This window comes from Pleurodeles waltl, chromosome 2_1, assembly GCF_031143425.1.
Source record: "Pleurodeles waltl isolate 20211129_DDA chromosome 2_1, aPleWal1.hap1.20221129, whole genome shotgun sequence".
Lineage (NCBI taxonomy): Eukaryota > Metazoa > Chordata > Amphibia > Caudata > Salamandridae > Pleurodeles > Pleurodeles waltl.
Window position 1 is genome coordinate 825,975,935 of NC_090438.1, and position 20,711 is coordinate 825,996,645.

Here is a 20,711-nt window from a genome sequence, read left to right on the forward strand (position 1 = left end):
ACCAGTATGGGGGTACTCTTATCTACATGTGTAATAGAAATATTAGAAAGAAACAATCAGGTCTCTGTTTACTAAATTATAGCGGTTAGCATGAAAGTAGTGATAATCATTAATGTTCTGATCGTGTCTTGAGGCACCTGCCCTGCTCAAACCTTCAGGAACATCCTCCTCAGAACAGTTTTTGCCTCCCCTGCTAGGACCCTCGTCAGCAACTTTTTAACATCAGGATACCTACCCCAACCTTAAAATATCCTACATCAGGCCACCCATGAAGGACACAAATTTAGATCCAACAGGTCCTCCCAGCAACAGACCAATCTCCAGTGAACTATTCCTAGGATTGCTGCGTTCACGTTAAGCCTATACTCCACTTTCAATGCCATCCACTACTACCATCTGCTACTGAGACCATCCTTGGTTGAATATCATTCCACTCCAACAATTCTGAGCATCCGCTGCCTTTTACCAGTGCAGCTTACCGCAAGTCTCAATCTTTTTACCTCTCCAGTTTCCGCCTCCGCTCACTAACGCCTGTATGACCCTCACCTAAACCTGCTGCAACTATGCTGACAGCACCCATATCATCATAAATCTAGAAAACAGCTTTACCTTGATTTCTGGAGTGTTCTACTGACTCTAAGCTGTAGATCAGTCCTAGCATTGATAATGATGCTTGTCATTTTGAATGTTTATATTTATTTGCTTATATTGCGTATGCTACAAAATAAAATTGTATCTAGGTGGGGCTTAACAAAGAATACCTAATTAATTTGAAGGAGTATTACATACAAACATAAGATACTGGAGGATATGGAGCTACATCAGTCAGATAGAAGTTTCACAATCAGGAATGGGTGCAAGGCAGGATGACTGACTTGGTCCAGTCGGCATTTGCTAACAGCAGGGAAAACAAAGGATTATTACTCACTCATCAATAAATGTTGGGCAATGTACTAGAGATTGGATTGCAATAGGTGGGTCTTGAGGCTAGAATTGATGGGTGCAGGTTGTTCCAGAGGTTTGGAACAGCCACTGAAAAACCTATTACGTCTCTGTGCCTTCATTCGATTACAGTGGTGACCAGGAAACATTCTTCTGCGGAGTGTAAATTGCAAGTGGTAATGAAATAGATTAGAATTATCTCATGCAGATATTTGGGGTATGTGCCTTCTGTCTGGCAGAGAATGTTCAAATGTGATTTTGTCTTTGACTTGAAGCTTGTTCAAACTCTTGAGATAAACTGCTTCAAATTCCGTTTTTTTTTGTAGCCCAAAAATCAGTTTCCTAGCTGTGTTTTGCACTTCTGTAGTAGTTATTGTGGAGTTCTGGCAGTATGTGGTGCAAAACATTACCATAACTTAGTCTTGAAGTAGCCAGTTCCTAGAGTGACTACAAAGACAGCCTCTTACCAGCTCTTTCTTCCAAAGAAAGCCAAACCGTTTCTTCCAGAAAGTGACTTCAGAACTGTAGATCAAGACCTCATACTGTTGCATATGGATGGTTATAATACCTTACTCCTTCGGCCTCCAGTATCCACACTGGCAAGGCAACCCTTATGGGCGTCCTACATGTTGCAGCAAGTCACATCCAGAGCCTGAAGAAATATGATCTCATTATCCCATCCTGATGGAACTCCTTGAGCTCCTCACAACACAATGCCTCCCCACACCATTGGGTAGTATTGAGGGAGCTAAAAGGGTTTGGTTTCTTAAGAATTTGATTTATCGAAAGATGATATTTACTTCTGCTGTGGAAGGAGATTCTTACAAATGTTAAAACTCTAGGTATTTTTCCTGCATATAATTGTATGTGTTAACTGGCACGCAATGGTATAATAGGCTCTGACCTGCATATAAAATTGCCGTGAGGGTGATTATTAATGATCAGCGATACTATATTCTTTCTTGCCTGTTTAAAATTAGAATAAGACCAACTAGTTTCATTCAAGGATACTGAAACTTTATCCCTTCATTTTCTGTGTGATTAGTCAATGATAATATCTATGATAAAATTGATCACATACATAATGCCATTGCTGATGTAATTTTGATGGCATTTGTCATTTTGTAAAAGGTTTTGATTGCATAGCCCACCCTACCTACTCAGTCAGTGTTTTTTTCTGTTTTTCATTGTATCCATAATGGTCCTTTCGAAGTTAAGGTTTTTTTTGATGGGATTTCTACTATTTTATTTTCTGATCTTACCCTTTCTTTAATGCACGTTGTGTTAGGATACATCTTATGAATTATTGTTCCTCTGTTCCCAGCAGCCTCGGGCATGGGTTTTGGAACGCAGTCTCCTCACATGTTGCACATACAGGGCACCACCTTTAGATGTGTCCACCAGACCATAGACCTGGACCTGTCTATCCACCATACTGTTGTCCATTGACCATGGCCTTGGCTGCCCCTTGAGGCCTTCTCCCCCTTGTTTCCCAGTGCCCACTGGACACAGCTTTAGGCCGTGTACAGAGATTACTGAGTATGTCTACAGGTAATAGCTCTAGGCCTTGTTGCCCAAGGCTGTGTTCATCAGGCACAACTGTGGGGGTTTTGGATCTCGTAAGGTTAAAAAAAAAAAAAAAAAAAGAGGAAGGGGGTGTAAAAGTAATTAGGGTGACCCAACGAAATGGAAGACAGTGTCAGTTTCTCAAACACCTCTTCAGTCATTTCCGATGTGGTTAAATTGCCCACTGTTTTCTTACAATACATTTGAATCTATTGATTAAAATGTTAGATGTGCTAGGAAAAAATCACTCTAAGCCCTCTAATTCAAAAAAGCATCTGCGTTCCATGGCTTAATTTTCCAGAAAGCTACATCTTACTCTGGTTCATGTCCATTATAGTCTCCTGTCCCCGAAGGACTTGGCCACTCACTGGTAGCTAGTGGGGTCACCACAAGGGAAGATGCGCTCTAGTGCTGAGAAGCTCGGTTCACCCCACAGGACCATGACAGGGGAAGGCATAAATGGAGTGTGTGGAGTGACTTAGATCAGTCAGGATGGTCAGATTGTAATTCCTCTCTAGACCCGTTGCCGAGTTTAAAAACAAATTTGACCTTCTGCCCTCCTGTTCCATAAGAGCGGTTGATCCTCTGGAAAGAGTGTTTCTGAGGCATCAGTTTTCGAAGAACACCCCGAAGCCATGTTTTGGCCATGTTATTAAATCCATGTCTTTTAGATTGTGCAATAAATCGGGCCAGTGTTGGATCTTTATTTATTTGTCAATCAGCGCCATGTCACGTGGGCGATCTTCAGTCTTTCAGGGCAGCTACAATAAGGAGTTTAATCTAAACCGTTGTAAGTAGTAGTCTCCATGGTGAAGCATGCCTGATGATGTCTGAAAAACTTGGCCTGGTTTCACCTCCCCCTTGGTACACGCGGCCAGCAGACAGCTATGAGAATAACCGCTTTAAAACACGTGAAACTACCAGTTTCTGCTGTAAAGAAAAAGTGTTGTAGAGAAAGTAAAATGCAAAGGTACCAGCAAAGGAAATTTAAAAAGGCTGGAAACCGCTAATGAGCCTGCAGTAATTTGCGACTTGTTTCATCGGAGGTGCGCCTGGCTAAACTGAATGGTTTCTTTCAAAGGTGCTCGTGCCAAAAGATCCCGGATTCATGGGCAAAATGGTGGAGGTGGACATTTACGAAGCTGGGAAGCATTTTTTGAAAGGGCTGCCGGCGTCGGATGCCAAAGTCTACACCCCATCCATCAGCAGGCCGCTGGCGAAGGGAGAGGTCTCTGGTTTAACGGAGGTAAGCGACATTTGTTTTGCTTTAACGTGAAAGCCGTCCCGCAGCTGCTCCGGCCTAATGACTGCAGCCCGTGTTTGTGTTTTCATTTATAGTTCCCGTTTCGGCCATGTGGAAGGCGTTATCTTTCCAGCACGTTATAAAACCGTGAATTAAAACGTTGCCTGCGCTGATGTCTGCGGGGCTCTTGTCCGAGTCCCAAAAAAGTGATGAATGTGTTCTTAATTGAAGCGGATTGTTTCTGCCGAGGCGTGGGGGCGGAGAGGGTGAAATAAATGCCAGGCCAGCGGGTTAAGGTTAGCTGTTAAACAGCGATGCATTTCCATCATCGCACATAAAACATATTTCTGTCTGCAGGTTATCAGGGTTGCAGTGCACATCGGCTGATGCGGCCATGTCTACAAAAGGAAGTTGACTATCCAGTACAGCCCATGGAGGCGCTAATAGCCAGCGGCAGTCTCCTCATAATAGCCTGAGTCTTTCTTGCATAACCCACGGGGGTATTCCTCTTCCCAGGGCCGGTCCTTCCTCGGATAGCGCCCTGGGCGGAACGAAATGGTCAGCTGGTGAATAAAATAAGGCGGTATGAGGCCCATTTTCTCTTCAAAGTTCAGTCACATAGCAAAGAAGTGTGTTAAGCACAGACACTTGGAATTTAGTAAGATGAGCTTTATTGAAACACCAACAACCCACACAGAAGCATCCGCTCCCGTTCCCACCAACCGTCCTGTCTCTCTCCACTGATTCCAAGCTCGAGTCAACTCACCTAGAATCTATGTCAGGGATTCCAGACTGTGCCCAACATTCTTAGGTAGCCACAACACATCCCCCTTATTACACTTAAACAAATTAAAAGGGAAAACAGGAAAAATAAAGGCATTAGAGGATAAATAAACAATAACATGACATAATACCAAATGATGGAAACTAACAGTGGTCTTAATGCACAGAAGTATGTAGAGTCAGGAAACGCAAGACTTCAAGATACATAGTCCTTCAACCACAAAGGTTTGGAACGGAACCTGGACGGAGCTTTGGTGTATGATGATACTTTGGACTCACACAAAGGGTGATTTGCTCCACGGTTTCCCAGGTTAGCGGAGTCAGCCCTAGGATTGTTCCATTTCACTATTCTGGATATACTCCACACATCTCCATTGTCAAGGACCACAACATTCTTCTTCACCTCTTTGATGCGGAAGGGACCCTTGAAACTTGACTTCCCTTTAGTTCTGTAACTAGGGTCTTTCAACAACACCATCATCAGCCTTCCATTCAACACCAGAAATTCCAGATTTAGAATCATACCACAGTTTGTACTTGTGTTGGTAACTGTTCCTACGCACAGGCGCCTTACTAAGTTTCTCCTGGTCAAGAACATCTGACCCCAACTTATCTCTAAACCATGCTGGAAACATCTTGGTGCAAGCCGACCTTCCCCTCATGTATTCAAAAGGGGCAATACCTGTAATACTATTGGGAGTATTACGATATGCCCACCATTGGTCTCTCAGGAGATACTTTAGAGGAACCCAAGTTTCAATTGCTTCCTGGACACAGGACTTCACCATCCTGTTCATACGTTCAGCAAGACCATTGGCCTGGGGTAAATACAAGGCCGTTTCAAATGTACAATGGCTAGAGAGTCTAAAAAGGACTTCATATCCAGGGATGTCAACTGCACACCATTATCAGTAACTAAATGGCTGGGTACACCCCCGAGAGAATTCTTCCACTAAAAATTCAATCTCAGTCCTGGTGTCTACAGAGTTCACACATTTCGGCACTACCCACTTTGAAACATAATCTACCAGGAGTATGACATACCGTTCGTTAGCAGGTAGAAGATGGAAAGGACCCATAAAATCTAGTCCTAACTTCACCCAAGGTCTCTCAGGAACTGCAACTGGGGAAAGCGGAGGTTTCACTACAACTTTGCTTTTGTCATTACGTGCACAAGTCACACAATCCTTAACCACTGCTTCAACCTCGCGATCTAACACTGGCCACCAATATACCGCTCTCAACCTTGATTTGGTCAGATTCCTGCCCAAATGACCTTCATGAGCCAAATTGATAATTTTACTTCTCAGACTAATGGGAGGGTGAATTTGGTACCGCTAAATATTTCACCCCCACTTAATAACAGTTCATCCCTAATATTCCAGTAGCTCTTTAAGGACTCGGAAATGTCCTTGAACTCAGGCCACCCTCTCACAATGAACCCAGCAAGCTCATGTCTGTCGGAATCTTGATCAACAGCTGATTTCCATTCGTCTTCATTTATAGCCATCTCCCTCACCCAGTTAATCATGCACTCGTCATCAAGCTCGTCATTACCATCAACTGAACTTCTGGACAAGAAATCTGCCACCATATTCTTCGGCCCAGGTACATACTCAACAGAAAAATTATACTCCATTAATCCTTCAACCCACCTTCTTATTCTGGGTGTCATTGCTTCACTTTTCTTGGAAGAGAAAATTTGGACGAGAGGCCTGTGGTCAGTCCTCACAACAAAGGGTAGACCCCACAAGTAGAATCTGAAGTGCCCAACTGCCCACGAGCACGCAAGAGCCTCCCTTTCAATAACAGAATACTGTTGTTCAGCCTCCTTAAGAGATTGGGATGCAAAGGCAATTATTTTCTCCTCTTGATCCACTCTTTGGATTAACACTGCTCCCAGTCCCTTGACAAGGGCATCCGTGTACAAAAAAGTTTTAGCATGCGTGTCAAAATGTCCCAAAGTGGGCATCCTCCCAATACAATCTTTCACTAAAGTGAAAGCAGCTGCACAGTCACCAGTCCAAACAAATTCAAACCCCTTCTTTAAGAGAGATCTCAAGGGTTGGGTCACACTCGAAAAGTTGGCAATAAACTTAGAATAATACTCCGCCAGCCCTAAAAAGGATCTCACACCATCTTTGTCCTTGGGTTCAGGGCGCACAAACAATGGAATCGACCAACTCAAACTTGGGCTTAATACCTTCACTCGAAATGGTATGACCTAGGTAAGTTACAGAAGTGACCCTAAACTTGCGCTTTTCCTTCTTTACAATAAGGCCTGAACGAGCCAGCCTACTCAACACTTCTCTAAGAATTCTGTCATGCTCATCCAAAGTGCTACCGTGAACCAAAATGTCGTCTTGGAAGAATAAGACTCCCAAAACCCCTTCCAAAACCTTCCCCATAATGCGTTGGAAACAGGCGGCCGCAGAGGCCAACCCAAAGGGCATCCTGAGAAATTGATAGGCCCCCAACGGTGTCACAAATGATGTGAGGTGTCTGGAATCTGGGTGCAAAACAATTTGATGGTAGGCTGAAGACAAGTCCAGTACACTGAATACTTTCGAACCACCCAGACCTGACAATTCTTCTGAAATATTAGTAAGGGTTGGCGATCAACCCATATATACCTATTAAGGTCTCTAAGGTCCACACACATACGAATTTGTCTCCCATTGTCTTTTTGGCGCTAAAACAATGGGAGCCAACCATTCGGAGGACTCTATCTCCTCAATCACTCCGGCTTTCAAGAGCTTGTTCAGCTCCGCCCTGAGGGGTTCTAACATCAATCTTGGAACTCTTCTCACCTTATGTTCGGAAGGAACGGCATTCTTCTTCGGAACAATTATGTGCTCAAAATTGGACAAGCACCCTAATTCCTCTCTGAACACAGCAGGGAACTCCTTAAGAAACTCCAGGTCCACATTGCCATCATTCACCACCATAACCTGGCACTTAGCATTGGGGTCCAATTTAATTCCCATATCCCATTGGTGACGCCAACCCAGTAAATTATTCCCTCTTTTTGCTACATAAACTTTTCCCACAGTGACCTTACTCTTGAATTGAATGCGCATGACCTTGTACCCAATCACCTCTATCTTGGATCCCCCATAACTGACAGGGTTGATATCAGGCTCGGTTAAGGAGTAAAAGTCCTCCCCAAAAATTGATTGCCAGTTCTTGTCTCCCACTATGGTATATGGAGAACCTGAGTCAGCTAACACCGTAACTGTTTTCTCATCAAGCTTAATAGCACACTCAGGCATGACAACAGGCCTACTATTCCAACACTGTCCCCAATATTGTCCCCAATATTGTTAACATCAGATTCAATACATAACCTCATTTTGTTAACGCTCTCAGTGACAGAATCTATGTTGCATTTGTCACTATTGCAGACCATAGTGACCGTTTTTCCACACACTTCCTGCACTGGGAATTGCATGCAAAACAATTTGGACTGTTCGCTGTATGTCCAGAATTGCCACAGCGGTAGCAACGCTGAAATCTGGGTTCCTTATTCTTTTCCTGAATAGTTCCTGGTGTTTTACTGTCAGCGCTGACTCTCAAAACTTCTTCCTGAAGTTGTGGTGCTTGTACCATGCACAAATTGTCCTCTCCATGGTCATTCATCTCCTTAATCCAACTGTTGGTGCTCTCCATTCCTTCAACAATTGCAATAGCCTCTCTCAAATCAGGGTTTTTTGTCAACAATTTTTCCTGAACCCTTTTGTTGTTTGTACAACGGACCAGTTGGTCACGAATAAGGGAGTCTGTGATATTGCCGAAATCACACGTGCGTGCCAATGTGCATAAAACAGCAACATAATTTCCCACACTCTCAGATTTCTCTTGGGATCTCGCAAAAAACTTGTCTCTTTCCAGAACAACATTGAGTTTGGATTCAAAATGTGCCGCTAAAATTGCTACAGACATTTCATAAATGTCTCTGGGTTCCCCTTCCGCCCCTCCAATAGGTAGGGTCTCAAGACTATCGTAGATATTCCTTCCTTCAATTCCCAAATTGTGCAATAAGACTGCTTGTTTCCTGGCTGGAGAGAACTTTCCTCCCATATCGCTATTAGGTAGGAATCAAAAAGATTCTTCAGCGTTTCCATGGAAGAATCGGGTCTCCTTTATCTGATAAAAAGGGAGGTGGTTGAGACATTGTGGGGGTAGCCATGATGAGTATACAATAAGGTACGCAATAACTTGTTGGAGTAATGGAAATGTAATTCCAGTAAGGACTGCTGGTGAGAACCTTGCAGAGTACAACGGTAGAAATAGGGATGAGCGTCTTACCAAAGCTTCAATGTAGAAAGAAATCTTTGTATGAAATCGTGACCTCCGTGTACATCACACATGATTATGTGGCAAAAAAAAACAGTAACGAGTTTGCAGTCTAGTTGTTATTTGAAATCACGTTTAACATCGCTTCCGTGCACGCGCGTTCATTTCGAGTCAGAAGGAGCGCGTGAGCACGTTGCTAAGGCCGTGTTGCTAAGGCCCCGTGTGTGCAGCTCCTTGCTCTGGCACGGAAACAGTTGGAGCGCACGTGCAGCTTTCCGTGCGTTGGAGCCGCTGGAAGGCTCGCCCGGTAACCAAAACTGAAAACGGCCAGAAGACGAAAACAGGGAAAAAGAAGAAAAAAAACGTTTCCCGAAACCTGAAACGGCGGGAACCGCCTCAAGGAATTCCAACTCCAGTGGAGGTCGCTGAAGAACCACCTCCGCTCACGTTGCTGCCGATGTCTCCGCTCTCAACGAGCAGGGCCGAGAAAGGACTGCTAGCCTCCAGCTTCAATCGGGTAAGAAACGTACAGGTGGGCGCCCACGAACCAGTGAGAAAACGGAGGCCAAGAGAAAAGGAAATCACCGGTAAGGAAATTCGTGGGTTCTGGGTTGGTGGTGACGCCTCGTCGCCAGTGTTAAGCTCAGACACAGGGAATTTAGTAAGATGAGCTTTATTGAAACACCACCAACCCACACAGAAGCATCCGCTCCCGTTCCCACCAACCGTCCAGTCTCTCTCCACTGATTCCAAGGTCCAGTCAACTCACCTAGAATCTGTGTGTCAGAGATTCCAGACTGTGCCCAACATTCTTAGGTAGCCACAACAAAGTGATTGGCCTCTAAGCACAAACTTCTAGGCACCTCTCCCAAATATTCCAGTTCACTCACAGCAATAGCTTGATCACATTTGCACCAAGTTGTTTGGTACAAATGACGGCGTAGGTGTTTGTCCCCGGAAGGGGTGGGCGTAGAACAGCACCTGAGGCAAGTAAAGTTCTTAAAAGCAGCTAAGTCTGCACCATTGGTGTGAAGAGGGGCGCCACTGTTTTCAGGACTTTAATACATGCAGTTTTGTGCACCCCTCTAAAGCCTGGAGCCCTGGGCATGGGCCCAGCTCACCCGTGACAAAGACCTGCCCTGTATCTTTCACAGAGAGAAATCTTTAAATTAAGTCTTGAGGAAGGGGTGCTTTGTGGCAAGAAGATGATACTTGGATTGCTTACCCTGGTGTTTGTGTGGCAGAATAATCTTTCCATACTCTGTATTTGATTTTGTTCAACAGAAAACAATGATATATAAGTATCCAAAATGACTGCACTGTAAAATCACGCACTTCTCTAACTGGTTATAAACCTGTAGAGGCAGTGGCTATTGGTGCCCACCGACAATGAGGAGAATGTTAGGAGCGCTTAAGACTCTTTTGACATGGTGGGTGTTTAGCTCAACCACCCTGGCACCTATGGTGGCCTATAGAAAGCCGAGTTATTGGCAGTCATTTCAGTTTTGTTTCTACTCACCTTGAAAAGCGCAGAGTACTTTTTCATCGGAGATGCTGGAGTTGTTAGGGTTGCGATCTCTTGGTCATATACCCAATTGACCACAGACTCCTGAGTGCCTAGCTGCCTTTTCCACTGGAGCAGCCATGCTGTCAAAGTGGGAGTGGTCGGTATATAATGCGGACAAGGAGAGTTATTAAATTGGCTATTACATTTTATGAGGCCTCTGTATCAGCCTGGGACACCTTAGTACATTTTGGCTATGTAAATGATGTGGCTTGGCTAAAGCAGATATTTTGCACATGATGCTACTTTCTTCCATGCTGTCTTAGATCTGATCAAGGATTACACACTCACGGTAGCAAGGAGAGCAGTGTTGATCATTGTCCAGGATCTGGATTTCATTTCTATGACGTTTGAAGTCTTGCGTATTTCCCAAAGGCGCCTAGCGACGTCTCCCTAAAAAAAAATCATATGATTGTCGGAGATGCGGAGTTGCAGCACTTTTGTTTTATGAAATGATAGGACTTAGGGAGAGGCAAATAGTAGGACGGTGTTTGAAACCCTACTTCATTGTGATTTGAAGCACAAGGAATCCAGTTTTTCCAGTTCTGTTAGCTTTGGATTTATTTTGCCATGTGTTAAAAAAAGGTATTAATTTACGAAAGGGTAACCCGACCCCTGCTTTATACCTTAGTAAATAAGCCGCTTGCCAAGCTCTCTCCTACGTTTCATTGAGCCGCCGTTGTAAAAGCTGATGGAGTGTGAAATGAAAATGTGTATCACATTTCTAAGCACCATTTGGTGCCCTTTCTCCGGTGAAAATGTAAGGAGAGAGGCTCCAAAAATAACATGTAGCATTAGTTTAACATATGGAAGAATGACAACTGACAGTTTAGTCAGCCATGACATTTTGAAAATTGTTTTTGTTCGATGTACTAGTTTTTTTGTTCCCTTGAACTGAATTGTAAACATGGTTTGAAACGGGAAAGCTAGCATCCCCTGTTCATTACTGATACTGTAGGCTTGTGTGTAGGTGGTTTTATAGCTCCTGAAGCTCTGAAAACTAGGTCTTGTAGTGCCTGTACCTGATATGATGTGCCTCGTGTACTGATGCTGCGGTCCCCCCGCCCCCGTGTTGTTCACACTGAAATGTTTTTGACAATATTGTTTTCATAGGTTTCACATAAACCTCTGTATGCCACCCCACATCTGCCTCGGATCGCTTTGGCGAAGTCTGACAAAGAGGACACATGACTGTTGCAGGCAAGCTGTCTGGGGTAGGCACCGGTTATTGGTTCCTACAGTGACAAGTGGGTTGTGTGATTGACTGGTCTTTCCAGTAGGCTACTTGTACGGTTGGAGGTTAACGATGGATAATCCTCTGTATTTTAATCCACCTGTCTTGTACCTGTGGTCATGGAGCCTGGTCTTCAGTGTTTGATTGGACTCTTGAGGGTTTGATGCAGGGGAGTTGATTCCTTAAACTGAAAGAATACACGTAATTAGGCAGCATCTGAATCATGTGTATGATGGAAGAGATGTTCCTTTATTGTCCGCCCCAAGTCTTTGGTGCAACGGTAGAGCTTTTCGGAGCTGTGGCACCTGTGCACGAAGTGATCTACTTCCCAAACCTGTATTCGAGTCCTGAGTAATATTGCATGGTTGTTGGAAGCACAACTCTGTCACTGGGTCTGCGCGTAGTGCTGAACATCTTGGTGTGTTAATTTCAGAGGTCTGTGCGTGGGTGGTTTTAGTGGAAAATTATTGAATTGTATATTTTAAAAAACAGACCCCTTAACAGGAAGTACCTGTTCACATCCATACAAAATTCCTTACAATCCATCACATATCCTTACTTTACCATACGGTTCTTCTATTGGATGGATACTTGCAAACATTTCGGTCTGTTGTGCAACCGAGGGCTGCATTGATGCCAGCAGGGTAGCAGTCCGGAATGGGGAAGGTGTAAGGTGGGAATAAAGGAAGCAATGCCTGTAAATTTAGTGGTTGAATTGCACCTGGGATTAATTTTAGCTTCTCCACCTGACCTAATTGTGTGATCCTAGGCAATTGTTTTATTTCACTTTGCTTTCTTTTTCTTCACTATCACATATAGTGGGATCTTGAAAAACATGACATCCGGATGTGCGCTGCACAAAACCTCCTCTTGCGTTTGATTGCATAAACTATAATGTTCTCCATGTATAATGGAGCCCAGGACAGCCAGAGGGTGCACATTACTGACTTGCCTCTGAGTTCACTATTGGCATTGTCGTCAGTTTGGGAGATGGCATGAATGTTTCTAAATTTGTGTTTGAGAACTGTCACTTTAAAAAAAAAAATAAACTTCTTAATGCACTGATTTACATCTGATGTACTGTGGTGAAACACATCTGTATATTAAATATATATTTTTTGAATTTTGAAGGGACTATGGGGGTTATTACAACTTTGGAGGAGGTGTTAATCCATCCCAAATGTGACGGATATACCACCAGCCGTATTACGAGTTCCATAGGTTATAATGGACTCGTAATACGCCTGGTGGTATATCCGTCACTTTACCGTCACTTTTGGGACGGATTAACACCTCCTCCAAAGTTGTAATAACCCCCTATATCTTTTTTTTGCACTTCTACAAGATGTCTTTAAAAATGAACGTGTTCTTAAAGTTAAGTGGTACAACACATCTTCTGTGCTTTTATTTTTATTTTTATTTTTTTCTTTAACCAAATGCTTGTCATTTATTTACTATCTTTATGAATGTTAGTGCTTTGTAAAGTAAACAGAAGCCTAGTGCTGCTGTTCAACCAGGGGAGGCGCAGGTTAATGGTCAGGAGGGCTACATCAGGCCTCTGGGGCCATACTTTGAGTACCATTGTTGTGTTGCATATATGGACTATGAGGCAACTATTCATTGCAATGGAGACTTTATTGAACCTAATTATGCAAAAGGCTTCCGGAGCAGCTTTGTTTAGAAGGGATATGTACATATAGGAGGGTCGCAACGCCACCCCTGGCTTGCTCCTCGTGACCCCTGGTACTGCCTTAGAGACTCCTGGCCTCAGAGGTGGCAAAATCAGTGCCAAGAACACAGGGCAGCTCCAAATTCTTTATTTTCAGTATGTTTTCTTTCTAATGGTAGTTAAAATTATATTGTTTACTATTAGTGGAATAAAACAATGGAGCACACTTCTCTGGAATGAAACCTTTAGTGGCGGCTGTGGTAAGTAAAACATTTTTTAAAGGTATGTTGTGTGTGTTTGCAGGTGAGAGTGTTTGTGAGATAAGAGCGTTTGTATGTGTGAGCATGTGCCTGTATGTGTAAGCATGTGGGTGTCAGTGGCAGGTAGTTAGTGAGATTGAGATCCACATTTACTATTCTTTGATGCAAGGCAGCGCTGCACCTAAGATGGTGCGCTGCCTTGCATCAGAGGTAGAGAGAACAAAAACACACTTTCTCCTAAGATAAGGTGCATTTTTTGTCTTCCTGTGCTTGGAAACACTTTTGGAAGCCACATTCCAATGCACACACCCTTGTGCCATAGTGCAAGGGTTGTGTGCATTTTATACAGGAAGGGGTACTTTGCAGTAGAAAAACTATGATATAGGCTTTACCCACTCTGTATGTGTGCTGCACAACGCAGCACGCATGCACAGTTGGAAGAATGAGAAGAAATGAAGACATTTCTCCTCGTTATGCTTGCGGCGAAGAGTCATAAGATTGTGGCGCAATTCCTCTCTACCAATGTCTGTTGATAGGGATTTGTGTCATAGCCTATGGGTGGTTGCATTGAAATGCCCATGAACCACCACCCATAGATCGCCCACTTAACGCAAAATAATGTAAAGCAGTGCACAGCGCAATTTTGTATTACTTTAGGATACTATCAAACGGAAATCAGGGTTTGCATTGGATAATAAATCCCACACTAACACTTTGCAACGGGTTGTTTTACAAAAGTGATGCAAACCCAGTGCAAAGCATTAGTAAACGTGGGCCTGAGTTTCAGTAAGTATGCGTGAGATTGAGAGAATGCAAGTGAGTGAGAATGATTAAGAATTGAGTTTAAGGGGGTGTAAGAGTATGAGTGTGATGTTAGTCGTGAGCTGCCTTCCTGAGAAAAAGAAATCTCGGTCATATTATGTCACTTTCTGTGATGTCATGAAGGTCAAAGAGTTTGTGGTGTCACTTCTGCTACCCCTGGCATTTTGGTGAATCAATGCCCATGTGCAGTGTCCTTGATGTCACACATGGGCGAAGTTTTCTCTGGCCCTCTATCCTTTTCATGTGACCTGCTCTATTTACACCTATTCGGTATCCAGCCCACCAACCCAGGCCCTTGCAGATCTCATCCTCAGTGCTTTCCTCAGTCTGCCCTTCTCTTGTTTGTGGCTCTTTTGACCGTAGCTATGTTGGCCTATAGATAATGTCCTGAGGAGAGGAGTATGGTCATCTCTCTTTGCTCCAGAATCCCACCCCCTGTCTCCAGTCCCTTCTTGCAGCCTCCCCTTGCGCCGCAGGGTGTACATGTCTCTGCAGGCCTCTAACCACCACGACCACCACCACCACACCACACCACTGCACTGCTGATACCAGCATGGTTACAGAGAAGTGTCAGGCACAAAAACAGGCGAACAGAGGGGGAAACGGGTAAGAAGGAAGATGCAGATAAACCACCCCCTCCTCCATGGCATTGTATTGAAAAATGTGTGAGAAGGTGTGCGCTGCTCATCCTGATGCTATGCAGAGGTGACTACAGTGTGTGGACTCGTGGCTCCGCCCTATCAATTATGTGCAGTATTAGGATGGTGACTGCTAATAGTAATTCCCAGCCACGTTGCTGTTAGAGTAATGGCAGTACAGGTGCAAAGTATTCCCTGCTCCTTGCTGTCACAGGCAGGCACAGGTTGTACTTACATTGCCCAGCTGTCACAGCCCTCTTTCTGACCCTCACTTATACAAGGATCGACCGCCAGGCACCTTTCCCAGGCACATGCGCTAGTGAGGATGTGCTTGCTATTGTCTATAATTTGATTAAGACCAAGGGCTTACTTTTCGCCATCCCTGGCCTCCTATTCTCGGGGTCTTGCGGGGCACCCACATGCGGTGTACAGCAGGGTCTATTATAATGCTTCCCAGGGTGCTTCAGGCATCAGCCCTGCATGTCACTTACACGATTCCCCACCCTCATCACCTCTGCCTCACCCCCATCCCAAATCGTCACAAGGTCTGATGGGGTCATCAAACATTACTGACCACTCTTTACTTTGTGACGACTTGGGAGAAGATGGGGTTGCAAAGCCGCGGGTGTCAACAGGGCACACGCAGATGCCTAGTGTTGTGTTTCTGGGGGGCAGCCAAGGATGGGCTGTATTTCCCAGATATGAACTCGATCCCCGTTGAGTTTTTTATTTTTTTTATTTTAGTTTTTTTTAAGTAAAAAATGGGCTGAACCAAGGCCAGTAGGCTGGCAAATGGTCGAGCCAGTGCCGCCAGTTGCATGGGTACGAGGCTCCCTGGAGAAAGGAGGGAGTTGAGGTGATTTGTAGATTCGGGAGACTGGGGAATGAGTGTTGCCTTTGGGACCTGGCTTCCTTGCAGTTCAGTGTTTGTTTGCGCACTGTAAAGGTATGCAGTCTGCTTGGGCTACACTTGTGTGCCCAGTATCCCCTACTGCTCTCCCACCCTCCCTCACTTTTCAGCCACAGACCGACTGTGATTACATGATAGGTGGAACTCCCTGCCTAGCCTGTTTTTAAAGGCTTTACTCCAAGCACACTATTCTTACTGTTTCTTTACTCTAGCTTCTTGAAGTGGGCGAGCCATTGAACGCTTGAGTCAGATGCCTAGCTCTGGCTCAGCTCGAGGTCCTCTTGGACCCTCGAGCCCAAAAGAAGCTGAGCCTTCTTGTGGCGCCTTCCTGCCATATACACTGCAACAGCATGCGCCAAGGATTAAGCACATAGCTTTTAACCTTAATGTAAAAAGGGGAGAAAATGAGTCTAGGGGATGCGCTGCAGAATGTGAAACCAGAAGACCTGTGACCAATCCCGGCTTTCCCAGATTATGTGACCCTAGGCACATTTTTTTTTATTTCATTCAGCATTCTTTTTCTTTATTAAATATGACAGCACCTTCATCTACATACGTTATGGGTGTGTGCTGTATATTGCGTTTGATTTAATGAACTTCAATGCTGCTCCATCTGTAATAACACTCTAGGCCGGAAGTAGGGTACACCTTACACACAATTTGCTTCGTAGGTCACTAATGGCATTGTCGCCACGGTAGAGGGCAGACATGTTTATAGGTTGAGGTTTAATAGATACAGGTGAAAGCAGTGTTGCCTGCTGTACGAAGTTCAAAGTCTTCCCCACGTTAAAAAGTACACTTTAGAATTTTGAAGAAACTTTGAGGTTTTTACATGTTCGTTGCTTGCTTTACATGCCAGATATTTTCATGGCTCAGTTCGTGAGCGGGCTCTTACAGCCTAACTTGACTCTTGCTCTGCTCTACCTATTAATTTGTTGGCTTGCCCACCTCCATGTCGTAACCAAACTTGAGCCCCCCTTGCAAAGTACCTGAAGGGGGCCCCACGCCCCCTGAACGCAGTCATGTGCTGAGGGCACCCTCCTAGAGCTCGCCCACCCCTCCCCTGCCGGGCCTTTGTTACGCCACTGGCCCACCTCTTTTTCCTGCAAGTACCTGTTAATGTACGAACTATGGATTACCAAATGGGCAGCTGGCAGTGAATAATGAAAGTCCCTGCATGAAGGGCCTTGTCAGCCCAGGCTAATAGCTAAGACATGATGCCCTCTTTGCCTTTCGTGGTCTAACTCCCAACTACCTGCAGCCCAAAGTGTACCTGTACTGTGCTTAGCAAGATAGTCTCAGTTAACATCCTCATTACTTACTTATTTTCCAAGAAAATTGGCATACCCATTACCTGTACTGGACGCCAGGTGAATCACAGTCTCGGAATTGGATCATGTTTGGCACATTGGGGGAGAGTGAGTGTAGTGAAGCGTATTTGAGTGTAGTGACGTGTAATTAAAGTACCACGAGGTCTCAGCCTGAGACCGAAAGCACCATAAACATGCAAGTCATTATTATTATTTTGTTTACATTCTATTACGCACAGTATAATTGAATGCCTTGAGGTAACTCTGGTTTTAAAAGAGGGTCTGCTGTACCTTAAAGTGAAAGAAGGAGAGACAAATAGAGATGAAGGAAGTATGCTCGCCAGGCTGTCTGCTACCTGCAAGAAATGCAAATGTGTCCAAATAATTACTGGATCTAAGTGCTGCTTGTGAACCAGTATGAATATATAACTTTAATCGATGAAGTAATTTGAGGATTCAGGTTGACAAAGATGTATTTTTTTCTAGAGGGAATGCAAGTCTGCCAGCTCCTGGAGTCTGTCCTTCTAATGGAAACTTATTAATTAAAAAAAAAGGTTTGCACTAGGTACAATCTGATTGAGTCTTAATGAAAACATATGTTCTGAAACCACTTGTTTTTATTTTAAACCTTAAGTATTTTTGCACATTTTCTGACAGCTGCCCGTCCCACCCAAGGCCTCCAATTTGGATTGGACTGGGCTGGGCACTTTACCTGCTCCCACTGTGTTTGAAGAGGGCGCCGCTGATGGTAAATGGGCAGATGTAGCTTTGGCCAAGCCATCAAGATGTCCAGCCCACTAACTGTCCCCAGAACATAAAAGCATAATATAGTGCGGTGTTAGCTGCAGGAGGCGGCCTCTGAATTCATGTGGCCTGGACACGTCATGCAGTGATGTGTGAACTTGGGCTCCTGGAACTACTACAAAAGGTTACTAGCTTTCTTGGTGTTCACCAACTCGGCCAGCACTCCATTTGTTCTCCTGAAGAGCGTAGTTATCATCAGCCAGCACCTCTTCAGACAAACCTCTTAACCCGTTAAATGCGGGCGTCGGCCACTGGCCGACGCCCACACACCCTCCCTGGTGCTGGTCACGACCAGTGGCCGACACCAGGAAGGGCATTAATAAATCCTCGGGTGCGTCGCACCCGAGGATTTATTTTTTATTTTTTTTCCCCCCCCGGGAGACACGGAAGCTACCGTGTCTCCCCCCGCCCCCCACCCGCCCCTTTGTGACGTCAGCGCGCCGCGAGGCGCGCTGACGTTGCAAAGGTGTTTTCCCCATGAAAGCAGGAAGCAGCCTTGCGGCCGCTTCCTGCTTTCATGGGGAAAACGGCCTTTTTCACGTTCGGGAAGGCCTCGTAAGAAAGGGGAGAGTCTCCCCTTTCTTACGAGGCCTTCCTGAAAGTGTTTCCTGGCCCCCGGTCGCAGCTGTGCTGCGATCGGGGGCCAGGAAACACTTTCAGGTTTCCTGGCTCCCCCGATCGCAGCACAGCTGCGATCGGGGGGGTCAGGAAACATTTTGAAAAGGCCTCGTAAGAAAGGGGAGACTCTCCCCTTTCTTACGAGGCCTTCTGAAACTGTTTCTGGCCCCCGATCGCAGCTGCGATCGGGGGCCAGAAACAGTTTCAGAAGGCCTCGTAAGAAAGGGGAGAGTCTCCCCTTTCTTATGAGGCCTTCTGAAACGGTTTCCTGGCCCCCGATCGCAGCACAGCTGCGATCGGGGGGCCAGGAAACCCCACTAGACACCAGGGATTTCACTTTTGGGGGGCAGCCCCCCCCCGGAAAACGGGCCGCCCCCCCCCCCCCGGATAATTTTCCTAAAAAAATAAAAAGGTAGGTGCCCCCTGGGGAGGGGGGGGGGCGCGATCCCCAGGGGATTTTTTTTTTTTTTCTCAAAAAAAAAATAAAATAAAAAAAAAAATGAAATGACAGGGGGTCGCCCGTGGGCAGGGTGAACCCCTGTGGGGGCAATTTTTTTTTTTGATGTTGTAGGGTTTCCCTGGGGGCCATTTTGGCCCCCAAGGAAACCATACAACAACTAAAAAAAAATATATGTATATATCTATATATATATATCTATGTAGATAGATATATCTAGGTACATGGATATATCTATAGATATATCTATGTAGATATATATTTATATATATATATATAGGTAGATCTGTATCAAAGAGATTTATAAAGCGCGCTACTCACCTGTGAGGGTCTCAAGGTGCTGGGGGGGGGACGGGGGGGAGGGAAAGGGGCTAGGAGGTTCACTGTTCAAAAAGCCAGGTTTTGAGGCCCTTCCTGAAAAGAAGTAGGTTTTGGGTCTTGCGAATGTGGGTTGTGAGTGCGTTCCATGTTTTGGGTGCAATGTAGGAGAAGGATCTGCCCCCGGTGGTGGTGTGTTTGATGCGGGGGTCAGAGGCGAGAGAGAGGTCAGCTGAACGGACGTTTCGTGTGGGGGTGTGGAAGGTGACTCTCGTTGAGGTAGGCAGGGCCTGTGTTGTGGAGTGATTTGTGTGTGAGGATGAGGATCTTGAAGGTGATCCTTTTGTCAATGGGGAGCCAGTGGAGGGATTTGAGGTGTGGAGAGATGTGTTCGTGTCGGTGGAGGTCGAGGATGAGTCGTGCTGCTGAGTTCTGGATGCGTGTAGTTTGCACTTGAGTTTTAGAGTGGTGCCGGCGTAGAGGGCGTTTCTGTAATCAAGCCTGCTGCTGATGAGTGCGTGAGTGACAGTTTTTCTGGTCTCTGTGGGGATCCATTTTAATGTTTTTCAGTATGCGGAGTTTGTTGAAGCATGAGGAGGTAAGAGCGTTGATTTGTTGGGTCATAGAGAGGGAGGAGTCTAGGATGATGCTGAGGTTGCGTGCGTAGTTGGCGGGGGTGGGTGCAGGGCCTAGCGTGGTGGGCCACCATGGGGGGTCCCAGGTTTTTTTGGTGAGGGCCAAAGAGGATTATTTCGGTTTTGCTTGAGTTGAGTTTCAGGTGGTTGGCTGTCATATATACATCACTTTTGTCAATATGTGTGTGGTTTCCCTGGGGGGAAAAGGGTCCGACTTGTCTAGTGGCAGTTTTAGTGCCATAAAGAAGCGCAGAAGGTTTATATGCCTACTGCAAAGAGCACATCTGTATTTTATGTAAATAGCTGAGTACATTAGTAAAGTCTATGGAGAGATGAAGGGCACTTTTGCTGGGTGGTAATGAGGGAATCCAAGGAGGAGGGAGTGGGAGCACCAATAATGATTGTTGGACTGGGCGCAGGAGGTGCTAAAGACTGTGACGAATGGTATGTGACAAGGTGTTTTTTGAGTGTCTTGAAAGTACGTGCTGATTGAGGGAAGAAGCGCAGGTAAGGTGGCCTCTACTGTTGCACGTATCTCACACACACCATCGATTTTGTGACTGTCTAAGTAGGCTAGTGTTTTAGAGCAACAGTTTAGCCAATAGCAGAGATGGCATCTTGATGGATGACTGCTGCCTGCAC

At 45.2% G+C, this 20,711-nt stretch overlaps 1 protein-coding gene across 1 annotated transcript in view; it reads left to right on the top strand.

Annotated features, from left to right (window-relative positions):
• Positions 1–20,711, top strand: part of CDKAL1 (CDK5 regulatory subunit associated protein 1 like 1) — a 1,931,537-nt gene that overhangs the window by 1,804,718 nt on the left and 106,108 nt on the right. The window contains exon 14 of the mRNA XM_069218767.1: positions 3,590–3,754. Coding sequence (XP_069074868.1) covers positions 3,590–3,754 — 165 coding nt within the window. The remainder of the gene's footprint in view (positions 1–3,589; positions 3,755–20,711) is intronic.